The sequence below is a fragment of the Mustela lutreola genome, chromosome 6 (genome assembly GCF_030435805.1).
Source record: "Mustela lutreola isolate mMusLut2 chromosome 6, mMusLut2.pri, whole genome shotgun sequence".
NCBI lineage: Eukaryota > Metazoa > Chordata > Mammalia > Carnivora > Mustelidae > Mustela > Mustela lutreola.
This window is the reverse complement of record NC_081295.1, coordinates 92,083,192-92,100,368: the sequence shown is the minus strand read 5'-3', so window position 1 is coordinate 92,100,368 and position 17,177 is coordinate 92,083,192. Positions and strand designations below refer to the sequence as shown.

Below are 17,177 nucleotides of genomic sequence, written 5' to 3'. Positions count from 1 at the left end.
TTTTTTACTTCTCTGAAATCTCAGTGTCCTCAACTGTAAAACGGAGCTGTTAAAACAGTTCATTTTAAAGGTTATTGTGGGGCACTGGGTGGCTCAGTCGTTAAGCTTCTGCCTTTGGCTCAGGTCATGATCCCGGGGTTCTGGGATTGAGCCCCACATCGGGCTCCCTGCTCCGTGAGTCGCTTCCTCTGCTATATTCCCTCTCTCACTGTCTCTCTCTCTCTCTGTCAAATAAATAATATCTTTAAAAAAAAAAAAAAAGGTTATTATGCTGCTCTCTGAAAAGAATCGATAGGCATTGTCAGCCTTGTCATTGTGACCATGCTGTCCTATGAGGCTTATGATTTTCCCCCTTGCATCTTTTCCAGAGATTTCCTATAGTACCGGGAATAGAAAAGGACTGTCAGTGAGCACTTCCATGTGGACTGGAATGGGTGATCTGAATCGAGGCGGAAGGGAAAGTGGAATCGGGATAATACAGGAAATAGGAACCAAGCTTTTTAAAAGACTTTTGTCTTTAAAAAGCTGCCTGCCATCCGTGGAATTTGGACAACTTAATTACAAATATTACAGTTCCTGATTTTAGATCAGACAACAAAGATTTATACTAATTTCTTTTGCCTCCATCCATCTACCCATCTGCTCATTCAGTGGGCCAGCAACATTTACTGGGGCCCCGGTAAATCCAAGCCAAAAATTGGCCTGAGATTAGAGAAGGAAAACATAGTTACTATCTTTAAAGAACACAGAGCCTATGATGGTTAGATATTTCCTGCCTTTCCCAACTTTGAGGTGATATTGTACAGACTAGAGATAATATAATCAGATGCTGAGTGATTTGGATCCTTTTGCAAGGCCACTTTTGTCCCTTTCCTTTGGTCATTTGAAATAATTCATGGGGAAGAGAGAGAAGTAAACAGAAATTAGCATGATGACCATATCTGTATTGTTCTCAGCATCCTTGACTGCCAGTCCGTGTCTCTAATCTCATTTTGAGTGCATTTGACCATGCTGTGATTAGCACACGTGCGCTGTGTCATGTACTAATCAAGGTTGCTGGTGTTCATAGAACTGCTGCCCAACCTGGCTTACGTCAGAGCACACACATAAAATGAAATTGTGTATGCCACACTGAGGTAAATGAACAAGGCAGCTTATCATGAGGTACCAGCCCAGGGGTTTTGCTGCCCCAATCTTGTGCAGCACTGAAAGGTGGTTGGGGCTACACACCTGTGATGTGTTTGCAGCACACCTGTGCACTGTCAGCTACGTTACATTTGGAGCACCCTGCATTTAATTACCCCCAGGTTTTGCCTTCTTCGCTGACCCAGGGCCTTACTTAATTTTGTTTGGCCATGAACACTTTGAGCACATTAACTATGGTGGCCGTGTGTTACGGTTTAGTAGGGAATGTATAAACTTTAGAGGATTCCAAAGAAAAATATTGGAGTAAAAACATTACTGTAGGTTGAAGACAGCTTCTCATAATGAAAATAAGCTGACTTGGGAACTGAGAGTCCTGGACTTCCATGCTAACTTGGATCACCTTTGGCAAATCACTTCTCTCTGAACCTCAATTTCCTTATCTTTAAAATGAGGTGGTTTGAACAAGATGAACCCTCCGGCTCTGTAGTTTTGATTTATTTCTTGTTTATTTTTTTTAGAGTATGCACATACACATGCAGGGGGAGGGGCAGTGGGAGAGGGAATCTTAAGCTGGCTCCACACTCAGCACAGAGCCCAACGCAGGACTTGATCTCACAACCCTGAGAGCCAGATGACGGAGCCACCTGGGTGCCCCGACATGCCTGGTTCTGTAGATGCCTGTGCATCTTTGCTGTCAAGTCAGCTGCTCTTCCCTGAGCGTTTGCTGTTTGGACGCTTAGTCACTGGCTTCCTGCATGTGCCCTAGGGCCAGCTTCATGGGGCTCCACTATTTGGATGCTAGAGGAATTGAAACCTAAGTACAATGCTTGATGAAGAAAAGATGATAGACACTCAGTCGGGCATCTGAAAGGAATGAAGCTAGATGGGATCACTGAAAGTCCTTCAGTGTCTTTTAAGTGTGGTTCAGGATTCCCATCTAGCTAAATGCCTCACTTGATTAAACCTGGCAACCCTGACGGCCTGAACCTCTTGGGATGAGTTTTCCTAACTTTCATTTCCAGAAATACTACTCAGATACATGAACCATGTAACCATGTATGCAGAAACCAAATATCAATTGTCCAACTTGTGGAAGAAAAGTCCCATTATGAATTTTCTTTTTCTGTATTTATCTAAGTCCTTTCTGTTTCGCATGTGTTGGATGGGATGAGGCTGCCTGGCCGGAGAGCAGCAGAGAAGACTTATAGGAATGCATAGATAATCAAGAACTAGCCACATTATGGTGATGTTAGTGATGGTAGTCCGCCCTGATTGCAGACTAAAATGGTAGCATTTGTTCATTCCACGGAGGTTTCATTGTTCATTTGCCATGTGTCAGAAATTCTCTAGGAGCTAGAAAAAAAATCTGAGAGATCCCTGATATAGTCAGACAAAGCCACATTAATGATACATTGTTAACCTTGGACCTTTTTTTAATAAACACATCAGTAACTGATTCCTGATGTTCAAAATTCACTCTTGCTGCTGTCCATTAGCATACACTTACTGAGTTATGTATCAAATACACTTAAAAGGGCAAAACTAAATAATGCATTCACGTATCAAAAAATACTTCTAAGTAGGAGTGCCTGGGTGATGTAGTCATTTAAGCATCTGACTTGTTTTCGGCTCAGGTCTTGATCTTGGGGTTGTGAGGTTGAGCCCCACATGAGGCTCTGTGCTCACTGGGGCGTCTGCTTGGGATTCTCTCTCCCTCTCCTTCTGCCCCTCCCCACTAAAATAAATAAATCCTTTTAAAAAATATTTCAAAGTATATAAAAATTCACCCAATAATATACCCTTTAGGAAACATAATGTTTCAGATACACTGCAGAGAGAATCCTCATGCACATATGTGTGTATTATGTAGTGTATGTATGTATATTATGTAATTACGTAGATGATACATGTTCAAAAAGGATACTCGAACCTAGAGGGTAAATAAGTCTGGGTTTATGGCAGCACACATGCATGTTTGTATCTATGGGGTGAGGAGGAGATTAGGAAGGAAAGAAGGGCAGGACAGAGTAGAAGAAGAGAAGCAAGGGAAAAATAGTCAATGGTCTTAGAAGAAACCACAGGAGTTAGTAAATTTTACCTTAACTCCCACCACCCCATCTATCTTTCCTGTACTGAGCAGCAGCTAGTGTACCATTATTCATTCTATCAACAGATATATCATCGGAATTAAGTTGACTACTACCCAAATCAAACAAAATGAAGAAAGAATAATTTCAGTTTAAAAAAATGTAAAAATATCCAGACGTTAGTTGTACTTATGTAATCCACAACTATGATAAAGAAAACTTACCGAAAGTCCTTTAAAGCAGAAAAAAAATTAAAATCTCAGGGAATTTTTTCCGTTCCTGGCCAGAACCTCATTCCAAGAAGTACCAGCCTGTCTCATTTCAAAATGTTTCCCTTGCCAAGGAAGCGGAAGCGGTCATATTCTTTCCCACCGAGCTATGGGTGAATTATAATTATCCTACCTCCTGTGGGACAATGAAGCAGCAAACATCTGCTATACTGAATCAGAAACCCACGAGTGAAACTATACTAAACTGTGAATCATACGTGGACTCAGATGAAAGGTTTTGTGTTGTGTTTACCTTTTTCTTTATTTTCTTTCCATTTAAAATATGGACTTGTTAGCTCTGGCTCCATGTTCTGAGGGAAAGTAGATAGATTCCATTCATTGACTCTGACTTTAACAATGAAAACCCCCAGCTTTAAGTTAGTACCTGGGCAATAATGATAAACAGTTTTCTCTGTTTGATTTGTTATTATCCTCTAAAAGGATGGTACAATTAAGAATATTTGGCACACAGTCTAAGAAGTAAGATCCTTTAGTTTTTTCACTGTAATGACAATAACAGAGAAGAAAATGGCATTCTAAACTTCTCTTCCAAAAGACGCAAGTTGCAAAACTACTGTTACTTATCATAATTTCAAGTTTCATGATTTTTATGGTAGTACGAAACTGTTTACTTAGTAAAGTCAGGAAAGGAAAATGGAATTTCAATTCTGCATTTTAGTCACAAAGACATAGATAATGGTCTACTTGCTCTGAAATATTGTTTGTGTATCTTTTTATCTATCAGAGAGCAGAAAGACAAACTCGAATTATGGATTCAGCCCAATATGCAGAATTCTGTGAAAGTCGACAATTAAGTTTCTGTAAGTAAATGTTTAATTTTGCTTCATTATATGTTTAAGAGATCATGTGTTACAGATATACAAAAGTATGGCACAATCTCCGTTCCTTAGAAATGGGTGAATTTAACATATGCATAGCTATAACTGTTAGAAACAGCCCCTACATTGTAGGGAACTCTACAAAAGATTTTACCCAACTCTACTATTTTGTAATGAATAGTCTAAAGAAGTTTTAAAGTAAGACACAGAGAGCCATGTTAATTATTTGCATTACTTTTAGTCCAAATACTTCCATTTTCTTTAACATTCTTATTTTATTTTCCAGTTTCTTCATCCTGTTGACACTAGTATGGCTGATCATTCTTGACCCCTAATGGACTTTAGTAGCACAGTCATGACATTTAGAAACCCCCAATATTAATAAATACCAAGCTTTCCATGTATTTATGCATACTCATATTACCACAAGGAAACGTATCAATAGTCTCTTCCATTTTTGTCTATAACCCCCTACTGTGACAAGCTTTCAGTGTTAGCCAAATTCATCAGTCTGTAATATTCATCAGCTCTTGTAACACTAATAACCTAATGATAAAATTAGGACTGTCCCATCACTGCACAGAGGCTTACTGAAAGTGCATAAAGGCTCATGGTAAATAGTGGGCTCAATTGTGTAGCGAACATCCTTACCACAACAGTTCAATGGTGACTAAGCCTCTGAGGGGAAAGGTCAAAGAGCAAGTGTGGTGAAAAGTCCAGTGAAAAATCTGACAGAAAAGCACATGACCCTAGTCTGAGGGATGAGAGACACAATGGTATCTTTAAATGGAAAACTGTTCTGTGGTCATAATCACAATGTATTTGATTTGAAAAAAGAAAAGGAGAGCTTCATTTATAGATCATAAAGTGCAAATAAATGACACATTTCAAATAGTGCCCCATGTAAATGTCAGTAAAATATAGGAAAACATGTTTTGGAAGCCTTTTTTCCTAACTAAATATACTTTGCAGTCTGACTAACAATTTGGCATCATACATCTGTGAAGCATTAAGTAAATGACACTTCAGATCATGGCAATTTCAGCAAATGAGAGGTTTTTGTATTGTAATTTTTAGGTTTAAAGATGGCATTCAAGTCTTTTATAAGTATAAATCTCCAGTTTATAAAGTAACATTTAGTGCTATTCAACTATTTTTTAGAATCATATTTTAAATGTAATTCACTTAAAGGAACAGAAGTGCTGTTTTCACACTAAAATGTGTAGTCACTGAAAGGTCCTAATATATCTTGTGTTCGAAAATCACATTTTTAACAACTAATTTTTTGTTTATAACTCAGTAATAAAATGTAATAAATTAAAAATTAATACTTTCCCTTTCTATATAAAATAGTTATAGTTTAAACAGTATATATGCTTACGTTTTTTTTTTTAAAGAAGAGAGATTTGGGCATTTAAAAATATTTTTTGTCTGACGCCCATACATGCTTCATTATGAAACCCGAGTGGCAGAATCTGTTTTATATGCCAAAATGTTGTGGTTGGGAATGCTTAATCCAAGTAGGTCAGCAAATTCAGAACTAATACCCATAACTGGTCAGAATGTTAGGCTCTTTTCATTTCTCCCCTTCTGATAAATTACCAGGGTATAGGAATGACGATCCAGCTGTATATATCTTCTTAAATATTTGATCATAGCATTCACTGATTGGGACTATTGATGCATTTTAAAATTTATGAGTGTGTGACTTTATAGACTGAAGGTAAGTTGTAGAATTGGGATACTGATCAAACTCATCAGACTTTTGTTTTTATATTTATGTAAGTTAGTCATTTCCCTTAAAGTTTTTTAAAATCTGATATTCATGTTAATTCACAAAGATTAAATTTAGTTATAAATTGCTAAATCTTTTTCCAAGCCTTTTCCTTCAGCCTTTTGTTTTTATGTGGATTTTTTAAACAAATACATAGATTTTCTTTTTTAGTTAATCTGAGAGTCTTTTTGTATTTTAATTGATGATTTTAATTTATGTCTGTTCAGTTATTTATACATTGGGTTTAAATGTGCTGTCTTTTGGGGGCTTTTTGTTGTTGTTGTTGTTTTTAGCTTTTGGTCTTGGTGTTTTAAATTTACTGTGCCTTTTTTATTTGCTTTTCCTCCTCCTCTTCATTGTTCTGTTGGATTAATTGGATTTTCTTCATTCCATTTTTCCTCAACCAGTTTGTATAGTGTATATTTTAGTTCTATTATTTTAGTTGCTATCCTTAATTTTTTTAATATGTGTCTTTGACTTTAATTTTTTTATTTAAATATTTTTTTATTAATTTTTTATTTTTTATAAACATATATTTTTATCCCCAGGGGTACAGGTCTGTGAATCACCAGGTTTACACACTTCACAGCACTCACCAAAGCACATACCCTCCCCAATGTCCATAATCCCACCCTCTTCTCCCAAACCCCCTCTACCCAGCAACCCTCAGTTTGTTTTGTGAGATTAAGAGTCACTTATGGTTTGTCTCCCTCCCAATCCCATCTTGTTTCATTTATTCTTCTCCTACCCACTTAAGCCCCCATGTTGCATCACCACTTCCTCATATCAGGGAGATCATATGATAGTTGTCTTTCTCTGCTTGACTTATTTCGCTAAGCATGATACGCTCTAGTTCCATCCATGTTGTCGCAAATGGCAAGATTTCATTTCTTTTGATGGCTGCATAGTATTCCATTGTGTATATATACCACATCTTCTTGATCCATTCATCTGTTGATGGACATCTAGGTTTTTCCATAGTTTGGCTATTGTGGACATTGCTGCTATAAACATTCGGGTGCACGTGCCCCTTAGGATCACTACGTTTGTATCTTTAAGGTAAATACCCAGTAGTGCAATTGCTGGGTCATAGGGCAGTTCCACTTTCAACATTTTGAGGAACCTCCATGCTGTTTTCCAGAGTGGCTGCACCAGCTTGCATTCCCACCAACAGTGTAGGAGGTTTCCCCTTTCTCCGCATCCTCGCCAGCATCTGTCATTTCCTGACTTGTTGATTTTAGCCATTCTGACTGGTGTGAGGTGATATCTCATTGTGGTTTTGATTTGTATTTCCCTGATGCCGAGTGATATGGAGCACTTTTTCATGGGTCTGTTGGCCATCTGGATGTCTTCTTTGCAGAAATGTCTGTTCATGTCCTCTGCCCATTTCTTGATTGGATTACAGTCATTAAAAATCTCCAAACAAACAAAAGGCCAGGGCCAGACGGCTTCCCGGGGGAATTCTACCAAACATTTAAAGAAGAACTAATTCCTATTCTACTGAAACTGTTCCAAAAAATAGAAATGGAACTAAAACTTCCAAACTCATTTTATGAGGCCAGCATCACCTTGATCCCAAAACCAGACAAGGATCCCACCAAAAAAGAGAGCTATAGACCAATATCCTTGATGAACACAGATGCGAAAATACTCAACAAAATACTAGCCAATAGGATTCAACAGTACATTAAAAGGATTATTCACCACGACTAAGTGGGATTTATTCCAGGGCTGCAAGGTTGGTTCAACATCCGCAAATCAGTCAATGTGATACAACACATCAATAAAAGAAAGAACAAGAGCCATATGATACTCTCAATAGATGCTGAAAAAGCATTTGACAAAGTACAGCATCCCTTCCTGATCAAAACTCTTCAAAGTGTAGGGATAGAGGGCACATACCTCAATATCATCAAAGCCATCTATGAAAAACCCACCGCAAATATCATCCTCAATGGAGAAAAACTGAAAGCTTTTCCGCTAAGATCAGGAACACGGCAGGGATGTCCATTATCACCACTGCTATTCAACATCGTACTAGAGGTCCTAGCCTCAGCAATCAGACAACAAAAGGAAATTAAAGGCATCCAAATCGGCAAAGAAGAAGTCAAATTATCACTCTTCGCAGATGATATGATACTATATGTGGAAAACCCAAAAGACTCCACTCCAAAACTGCTAGAACTTATACTGGAATTCAGTAAAGTGTCAGGATATAAAATCAATGCACAGAAATCAGTTGCATTTCTCTACACCAACAGCAAGACAGAAGAAAGAGAAATTAAGGAGTCAATCCCATTTACAATTGCATCCAAAACCATAAGATACCTAGGAATAAACCTAACCAAAGAGGCACAGAATCTATACTCAGAAAACTATAAAGTACTCATGAAAGAAATTGAGGAAGACACAAAGAAATGGAAAAATGTTCCATGCTCCTGGATTGGAAGAATAAATATTGTGAAAATGTCTATGCTACCTAAAGCAATCTACACATTTAGTGCAATTCCTATCAAAGTACCATCCATCTTTTTCAAAGAAATGGAACCAATAATGCTAAAATTTATATGGAACCAGAAAAGACCTTGAATAGCCAAAGGGATATTGAAAAAGAAAGCCAACGTTGGTGGCATCACAATTCCGGACTTCAAGCTCTATTACAAAGCTGTCATCATCAAGACAGCATGGTACTGGCACAAAAACAGACACATAGATCAATGGAACAGAATAGATAGCCCAGAGATAGACCCTCAACTCTACAGTCAACTAATCTTCGACAAAGCAGGAAAGAATGTCCAGTGGAAAAAAGACAGCCTTTTCAATAAATGGTGCTGGGAAAATTGGACAGCCACATGCAGAAGAATGAAATTGGACCATTTCCTTACACCACACACAAAAATAGACTCAAAATGGATGAAGGACCTCAATGTGCGAAAGGAATCCATCAAAATCCTTGAGGAGAACACAGGCAGCAACCTCTTCAACCTCTGCCGCAGCAACATCTTCCTAGGAACAACGCCAAAGGCAAGGGAAGCAAGGGCAAAAATGAACTATTGGGATTTCATCAAGATCAAAAGCTTTTGTACAGCAAAGGAAACAGTTAACAAAATCAAAAGACAACTGACAGAATGGGAGAAGATATTTGCAAATGACATATCAGATAAAGGACTAGTGTCCAGAATCTATAAAGAACTTAGCAATTGTAAATGGGATTGACTCCTTAATTTCTCTTTCTTCTGTCTTGCTATTGGTGTAGAGAAATGCAACTGATTTCTGTGCATTGATTTTATATCCTGACACTTTACTGAATTCCTGTATAAGTTCTAGCAGTTTTGGAGTGGAGTCCCTATGACCCAGCAATTGCACTATTGGGTATTTACCCTAAATATACAAACGTAGTGGTCCAAAGGGGCACGTGCACCCGAATGTTTATAGCAGCAATGTCCACAATAGCCAAACTATGGAAAGAACCCAGATGTCCATCAACAGATGAATGGATCAAGAAGATGTGGTATATATACACAATGGAATACTATGCAGCCATCAAAAGAAATGAAATCTTGCCATTTGCGACAACATGGATGGAACTAGAGCGTATCATGCTTAGCGAAATAAGTCAAGCAGAGAAAGACAACTATCATATGATCTCCCTGATATGAAGAAGTGGTGATGCAACATGGGGGCTTAAGTGGGTAGGAGAAGAATAAATGAAACAAGATGGGATTGGGAGGGAGACAAACCATAAGTGACTCTTAATCTCACAAAACAAACTGAGGGTTGCTGGGTAGAGGGGGTTTGGGAGAAGAGGGTGGGATTATGGACATTGGGGAGGGTATGTGCTTTGGTGAGTGCTGTGAAGTGTGTAAACCTGGTGATTCACAGACCTGTACCCCTGGGGATAAAAATATATGTTTATAAAAAATAAAAAATTTTATTAAAAAAAAAAAAGAACTAAGCAAACTCAACACCCAAAGACTTTAATTTTTTTTTAACTTGGTAATTAGTAAACATGCCTTGTCAGCCTAATTTTGTTTTTTCTAAGGCTCTGTAAGTGCTTAAAGCATTCATTTTTGTCTTAAAAATGCTTTATTTTGCCCTCATACTGAAATAGTAGTTCAGTTGGGTAGGAAATTTTGGGCTAGTAGTTATTTGTTAAAACAGGATATCATTGTTTTTTAGCCTCTGTTGTCTCTGTCCACATGTCCTGTATGTTCCTTGTGGGAAAAACTAAGAGAAGAAGATGTGACCCCCAAGCCCTCTGGTATATGGGGAAATAAACAGGTTGGCAGTCAATGACTGGTCAATAAATACGTACTGAAGGAAAGAAATAAGGAACCTCTACCATAAAAGACTCCAGGGAAAACCATGCCCTCTGAGAAAGAGTGTTTGCAATTAATCCAAATAGCAGTAATTTTGAAGAGATTGAAGTCATAGAAGAATTTCTTCAGAGTAGAATGAGCATTACGGAGGGCCTGAGGGAAGGATCAGGAATAGAAAGACGGGTGAGAGGGATGAAGTAGAAATAGTGAGATAGTATCCAGAGATGTGAGAATTGGATATTGAGAGAAACTTAGATTTTACTAACGGTCAATGATGAGAAAAAAAATGTGTATGAGAATTAAGTAACCTGAAATTTCCCATATGAAGTTACTATACAAAATTGTTTTAATCCCAGCACAAGCTGAAAAACCAGATAATGTCAGAAGGCTGATAATCTTAGGAACTTCTGACCTTTGTTAAGGATTCTGTTTTAATTGTTGATCTATTTCCCTGATTATCCTTCCTCCTGATACATTGAGAAGAGCGGTAAAGATGAAGGAACTCATTCATTCTGGTGCCCCTACATCTCTATGGAAACCTACTGTCGTGACTAGGAGCGCCTGTGCCTTATTTGCTGAAACGAGCAATACTGTGGGAAGGTCTGTCTCTGAAGCCAGCTTTCTGCAGGTGACAGGGAATTATCTCAGGGAATGTTCACCTGTTGCTGGAATAGCAGTAACTCACAGTGGTTTTATGGGACCCTCTGTATAACTTTCCTGCTACTGAATAGTTGAGACCCTACCCTTTTATTAAAGAAGTAGCTTTCATTCATCTATTCATTCTTTTTTTTTCCTGGAAATATTTATTGAGAGGCTGCTGATGCCAGGCAGTATTCTAGGTGCTGAGGATACAGTGGTGGACACCTGGTCCTATCCTGTATTCTCAGTGCTTAACATCTCATGAGGGAGCTACCAGTTCTGTTGTTTGGGTGGACAGATCCTACAGAATACTAAGAACTATCCTTTCCCTCTCTTTTCAATAAATTGTTTAGTGCATAGTTACAAAATACCTTGTTTCTGTGTTCTTAACAACCTGTCAAAGGGAGAAGTGAATAAGGTACATTTTATTGATCTTGCCAAATTGCCGCCTATTAACTTTGACTTCAGAAGTATTCCACAGATGTTGAACAAGTGTTTGTGAGCTAATGCAGCTGACTAGTTAGATGGAATGTTGCCTGTCAGAGAGTATGTGGAAGATTGGTTACTTTAGGGAGATAGCTTTAAGAGGATTATCATAATTCTGCCACAGTTGACAGCTTGGACATGCACTTCCATAGCAAGACTTCAAGTCTTCTGTGATTTATTGGGAGAAAAAAAACAAACAAACAAACTCTTCTGTACATGAAATCCATGAAGACCACATCTATAAGGATCAAAATATCCTGCTTTGAGTGACCGTGAAGTCTTTTAATAGACCCGTGGGACTGGATTAACCAAAAGAATAATCAGTGGATTTTTTAAAAGATTATTATGTTTTAGATATGACAAAATCTTTACCATCAACCTCTTCCCTGTGGATTACTAGTTAGATTATTAGTATCTAATAAAGGCCCTCCATGCAGTTAGACTCTGTTTAGCACTGTGGCATTTTGGAAAGATATACCGGAAGATTCCACCTGCGCTTGGTACTGTTAGAGACATAATGCATGGTGTTTCTAACATGGTTCGAGAAATTATAAGCAGACATGAAAGGCTATCTGATGATACAAGAGTTCAGTGAATGCCTAGTGTGGGGAAGTACATGGGACAGGCAGGATTCCTGTGAATGAGGAAGAGAGGTAGGATGGCATTCTCTGGAGGGCAAGGAGCAGGGCTGAACTAAGAGAGAACTAGACTCAAAGCCAGGTAGCATTTCAGGAGGCAGTAATAGGAATACAGGTTGAAATCAGTCTGGAGGGTTCTGAGAGTCTGGCTTAGGAATTTGGACATCTTTGTAGTCAGGAAAACGTAACTGCAGGACTAGGTTTTTCTTATCGTATTCTAAATATGTGATTTTGAACCTATTCTGGCAATAGACACATTGGACAATGTATTGCAAATACAATTTCTGTATGTTCTTTCTCCACCATAGGTTCTTTCTTGCAGGAATTCCTTCCCACCAGAATAAATTAAAGTTATATCAACCAACCCTCTGACTATTGTTAAAACCTAAGCTATGGCCAATGGTAACTTACTCAGATACAGTGAGAAGTGCTGAATATTAAGTCATTTAGTATAGACCGTGTTATGTAGCACAGATACAAAATCAAAGACCCAAATGCATAAGAAATTTCTTGGGGCTTGAATATCTCGACACTAATAAAACTCAAAAACATGGCATTTTATATGCATTATTTTTCAAATGCAATTTTCAAAAGACTTATTTTTCATTTTGTGATGGTAATATGCAGTATTAAAACACTCCAAAAACTAAATTTTCCATATTTGGGTTTTGTTTTGTTTTGTTTTTGACGGCTAGCCAAAAAGGCCTCCAAATTTCGAGACTGGTTGGACTGCAGCAGTATGGAGATAAAACCCAATGTTGTCGCAATGGAAATTTTAGCATATTTAGCGTATGAAACTGTGGCACAGGTAAGAATGATAATATGTGTTATAGCAGGCCATACATGACCACTTTCTTTCCCTTTTTTTGAAAGATTTTATTTATTTATTTGTCAGAGAGCGAGCAGGGGACAGAGAGCATAAGCAGGGGGAGCAGCAGGCAGAGGGAAAAACAGGCTCCCCACTGAGCAAGGAGCCCAATGCGGGACTCGATCCCAGAACCCTGGCATCATGACCTGACCTGAAAGCAAACACTTACCTCCTGAGCCACCCAGGCGTCCCTTTCTTCTTACCCCTGTCCATGATCAAAATTCTCCCACCTGCTACTCTACCAGGAATGAGGACAGCCATGAGTTTTATCCAATGACAATCTTAAGTTTTCCGGAATTTAATTCAGTTATGTTTCCTTGTATCCTCAGCCCTGGCGTGAAAGTGACTGTTGCTTGCAACTCAATCCTAACCAGAAATGGAATCCCCACATACTTTTTCTCAACATTGACTTCTCAGTACCCCTCTGCCTTGCTTAGAGTTTGTTTTTGAACTTTGAAAAATACCTTTCTTGCTATGTACAACCTACTGAGTGCTTACCAAAACCCGAGTCTAGAATCACTGCTCTCTGACAGCGTCTCAAAGCAAAGTCCTCTGACCACAAGCGTCAGCTTCTCCTTGCTTCTTGTTGAAAATGTAACCCAGAGCATACCTATCGAATTAGAATCTTGGGGTCTAGAGCACTAAAACCTATATATATATATTTTAAAGATTTTATTTATTTATTTGACAGACAGAGATCACAGAGATCACAAGTAGGCAGAGAGGCAGGCAGAGGGAGAAAGAGGGAAGCAGGCTCCCTGCTGAGCAGAGAGCCCGATGCGGGGCTTGATCCCAGGACCCTGAGATCATGACCTGAGCCGAAGGCAGCGGCTTAACCCACTGTGCCACCCAGGCGCCCTAAAACCTATATTTTAAAACACTTCACTAGTGGTTATTAATTAAACTTTGAGAATCCCTCCCCTAGAAAGTCAGAATATATTGTTTATATTCATGGGAAGGTCTGCTTACCAACAAAAGCATATGCTCGTGTCCACAAAACAGATTTTCAGATGGGCTGTATCATCAATAACATTTGGAATGTCTTGCTTCTAGTTCTGCCATTTCAGTAACATTGCTAATTGATTATTTCCAGCTCTGTTGACTTTATTTCCATTACTCTGATCTTCTAGTTAGTGGACCTGGCTCTTCTTGTGAGGCAGGATATGGTAACCAAGGCAGGAGACCCCTTCAGCCATGCCATTTCAGCAACGTTCATTCAGTATCACAACTCTGCTGAGGTGAGTAGCAGAAAATCTGTCTTTGATGCCTCCATGGATTTTTCTTGGGTCTGGTGTTTACATTAGTAGTTCTTTGGAAAAGGCGATGTAGGAATGTATAGCCTTCAATCAGGAGTCTTAACATGCTCAACATCCAAACAAATACTTCCTGAGCACCGACTATGTTCCTCACCTTAACAATCCACTTAATACAGTTATTTTTTTTTTCACCTATTTCTTACCTTATTTAGCTTCCCTAGCCCTTCAGTAAAAAAGGAATAGTTGGAGAGCATGCCTCATTTCCATGGGAGGTGAAAAACTGATTCAGACAGCTGAACAGTGTTGATAATAGGTCTTTATTTCTTTGTACCTCAAAGACAAGAGAATCATTATTATTCATGCCCTAATAACTCCTGACAATTACTCATCATTTTATTTCCCAGTTATTGATCCATCTCCAAACATGGTTTAAAAAAGCATGGCTCCATTTATTCTCTGTGCCCATACTGGCCCTATCATGTGAGGGTCACATTCTTTCTGATCGCTTTTATGTTATTGGGACCTCCACCAGGGGGTGGGGGGCAATAAAGTCATCTTGCCAACTTTAAGGGATTATGCAATAACTGTGTACCACTTGTAGTATGAGCTTGTCTGTGAGCTGCATGTACCTACAAACTAGAAATGTAGTATCACCTATTGAATGAATTTGCTGATATTTGACTTTTTTTCCTGGCTTAAACACTAATTTCATCTAATAACCAGCGAGAAGGCAGCAAGGAGGTTAGCTTAACATCTCCATGTGTAATTGTCAGGTGAGCTTTAGATCAAGCTGGGTAAAATGTATAACCTGAAAATGTCCAAGCCCCTTTGAGAAGCTGACCAAAACTATAAATCCTCTCTCATAAATACATTCACAAATTTTGCATACAATTTCAGGATGTTGGGCTACCTGGGTGGCTCAGTGGGTTAAAGCCTCTGCCTTTGGCTCATGTCATAATCCCAGGGTTCTGGGATCAAGCCCCGTATCGGGCTCTCTGCTCAGTGGGGAGCCTGCTTCCCCTTCTCTCTTTGCCTGCTTCTCTGCCTACTTGTGATCTCTCTGTGTCAAATAAATAAATAAAATCTTTAAGAAAAAAATTACAGGATGTTCGGAGACCCTCTGAAATCATTCTCTGGATCTAAACAGTCTGGGATGGACCCCAAATTTAAGTACAGATACTTAGAAAATATATAAAGATATAAACAATATATTTTATTTCCAAAAGTTTGACATCTTTTTGTGCCCCTTGGAGAATCAGATTGGCTTGGAACCCAAGTAGAAATTAAAATGTTTATGCCCATTAAAATCCATTTTTTTTTCCTAGAAAAGATCATACATCATTATCAGTCATCATGCTTTATAAGTCCCTAAAGCTTTACCCAGTTGATTACACACTTTGTTTTCTTTATGTTACAAACCCAAATTACGATGTCAAAGAACACCCTTTAAAAATATCTTTGGTACATGTTCACCCTATGAATATGTGTATAAGTATGCTTTTCATTAACATCAGACAAATTTGTTGTAACATTTCTAATTGAAGAAATTTACAGTGAACATAACAAGCCTAGTTTTCCTTTAACATTCAAGGAATTGCTTGCATGGCTAGGAAAACTCTTTATTCCCCTCCTTTCTTGGTTCTCCAGGGTGGCCAAGCTGCCCTGGGCAACTGCTCAGCAACCACAGCTGCAGCTCCCAGCTCCCCAGCAGTTAAGAAAAATGGCCTGTGTGTGCTGGGTTTCCCGGGCTCTCTGGGAGGCGGGACAGGAGTGTCGGAAAGCATCCCAACTAAATATGTTAGCAAAGCCGCAAGCGTTTCCCTGGCCTTCCAGACACCCCTCCTCCTATGCGACTGGTGGTCAAAATGAACATTCAGAGGGACTGGAAATCTTCCTGCCCTTTACTACCTGACAAAACATGGAATGGCCACTGTAAAGTAGGATTCTTACTAATTGATATTACAAACCAGCAACCAATGTCAAGGGCCCTTTTTAAGGGCCTTACCAAATTGGGCACAAATGGGGGACTCCAAAGACTGGTGTGATCTATATTCAGGGAGATAGAACATTCTGGAAAACAAGGAAATAACAAGCAAAAAACTGACAATTCAAGATTATTTATATGCTAATTTCCAAATGAGTGGTATAGACCAGAAGTGCAGAGGTAAAAACAAGCCCCAACAACAAAGAACTTGAGTAAGGACACTGGCATTGAAGGAAGCCCGGACTTTGATGAGATGGTAAAAGTGGAGAGAATGCTCTAGGCTTCAGAGGCAGCATAGGCATAGCTGTACAAAGGAGAAGCAAAACTCTGATTTAAATATTCAAGCAAAGGTTTTGTTGAGGAGGAAGAGGCAGTCAGATTAGAAAATTGAGTCTTAGGCTCTTAAGGAGCCTAAGGAAGAGTTGAAGATTTCTTGGCTTCTAAAGGTTGATGAGTTCAAATGTTTTAGAAGATCTAAAGGAAGGGGCTATGTACAATGGATCTGGAATCAGGAGCTCTCAAGACATGGAGCTAATACACAATACATTCTCTTTCAATGACTGTCGTTTTTGAGAGCTAAACTTATGAGAAATCAAGCTAGTTAAGCTTGGGTTCTCAGATTAGCAGGTATAATATTAATTAAAGGTAATTTTTGTTAAAGATTTATATGTTTATTTGAGAGAGAGAAAGAGTGAGAATGTTTGGTGGTAAGGGTGCAGATGAAAAGGGAAAGAGAGAATCCCAAGCAGATTCCACACTAGGCATGGAGCCTGACACAGGGCTTGATCCCAGGACTCTGAGATCACTATGTGAGCCAAAACCAGGAGTCAGATGCTTAATCAACTACCATCACCCAGGCGCCCCAACTGGAG

At 38.8% G+C, this 17,177-nt stretch overlaps 1 protein-coding gene across 6 annotated transcripts in view; it reads left to right on the top strand.

The window, feature by feature from the left end:
- Positions 1–17,177, top strand: part of SUPT3H (SPT3 homolog, SAGA and STAGA complex component) — a 574,885-nt gene that overhangs the window by 438,886 nt on the left and 118,822 nt on the right. For all 6 annotated transcript variants that reach the window (XM_059178140.1, XM_059178143.1, XM_059178142.1 and 3 more), the window contains exons 7-9: positions 4,248–4,323; positions 12,893–13,005; positions 14,196–14,303. In XM_059178140.1, coding sequence (XP_059034123.1) covers positions 4,248–4,323; positions 12,893–13,005; positions 14,196–14,303 — 297 coding nt within the window. The remainder of the gene's footprint in view (positions 1–4,247; positions 4,324–12,892; positions 13,006–14,195; positions 14,304–17,177) is intronic.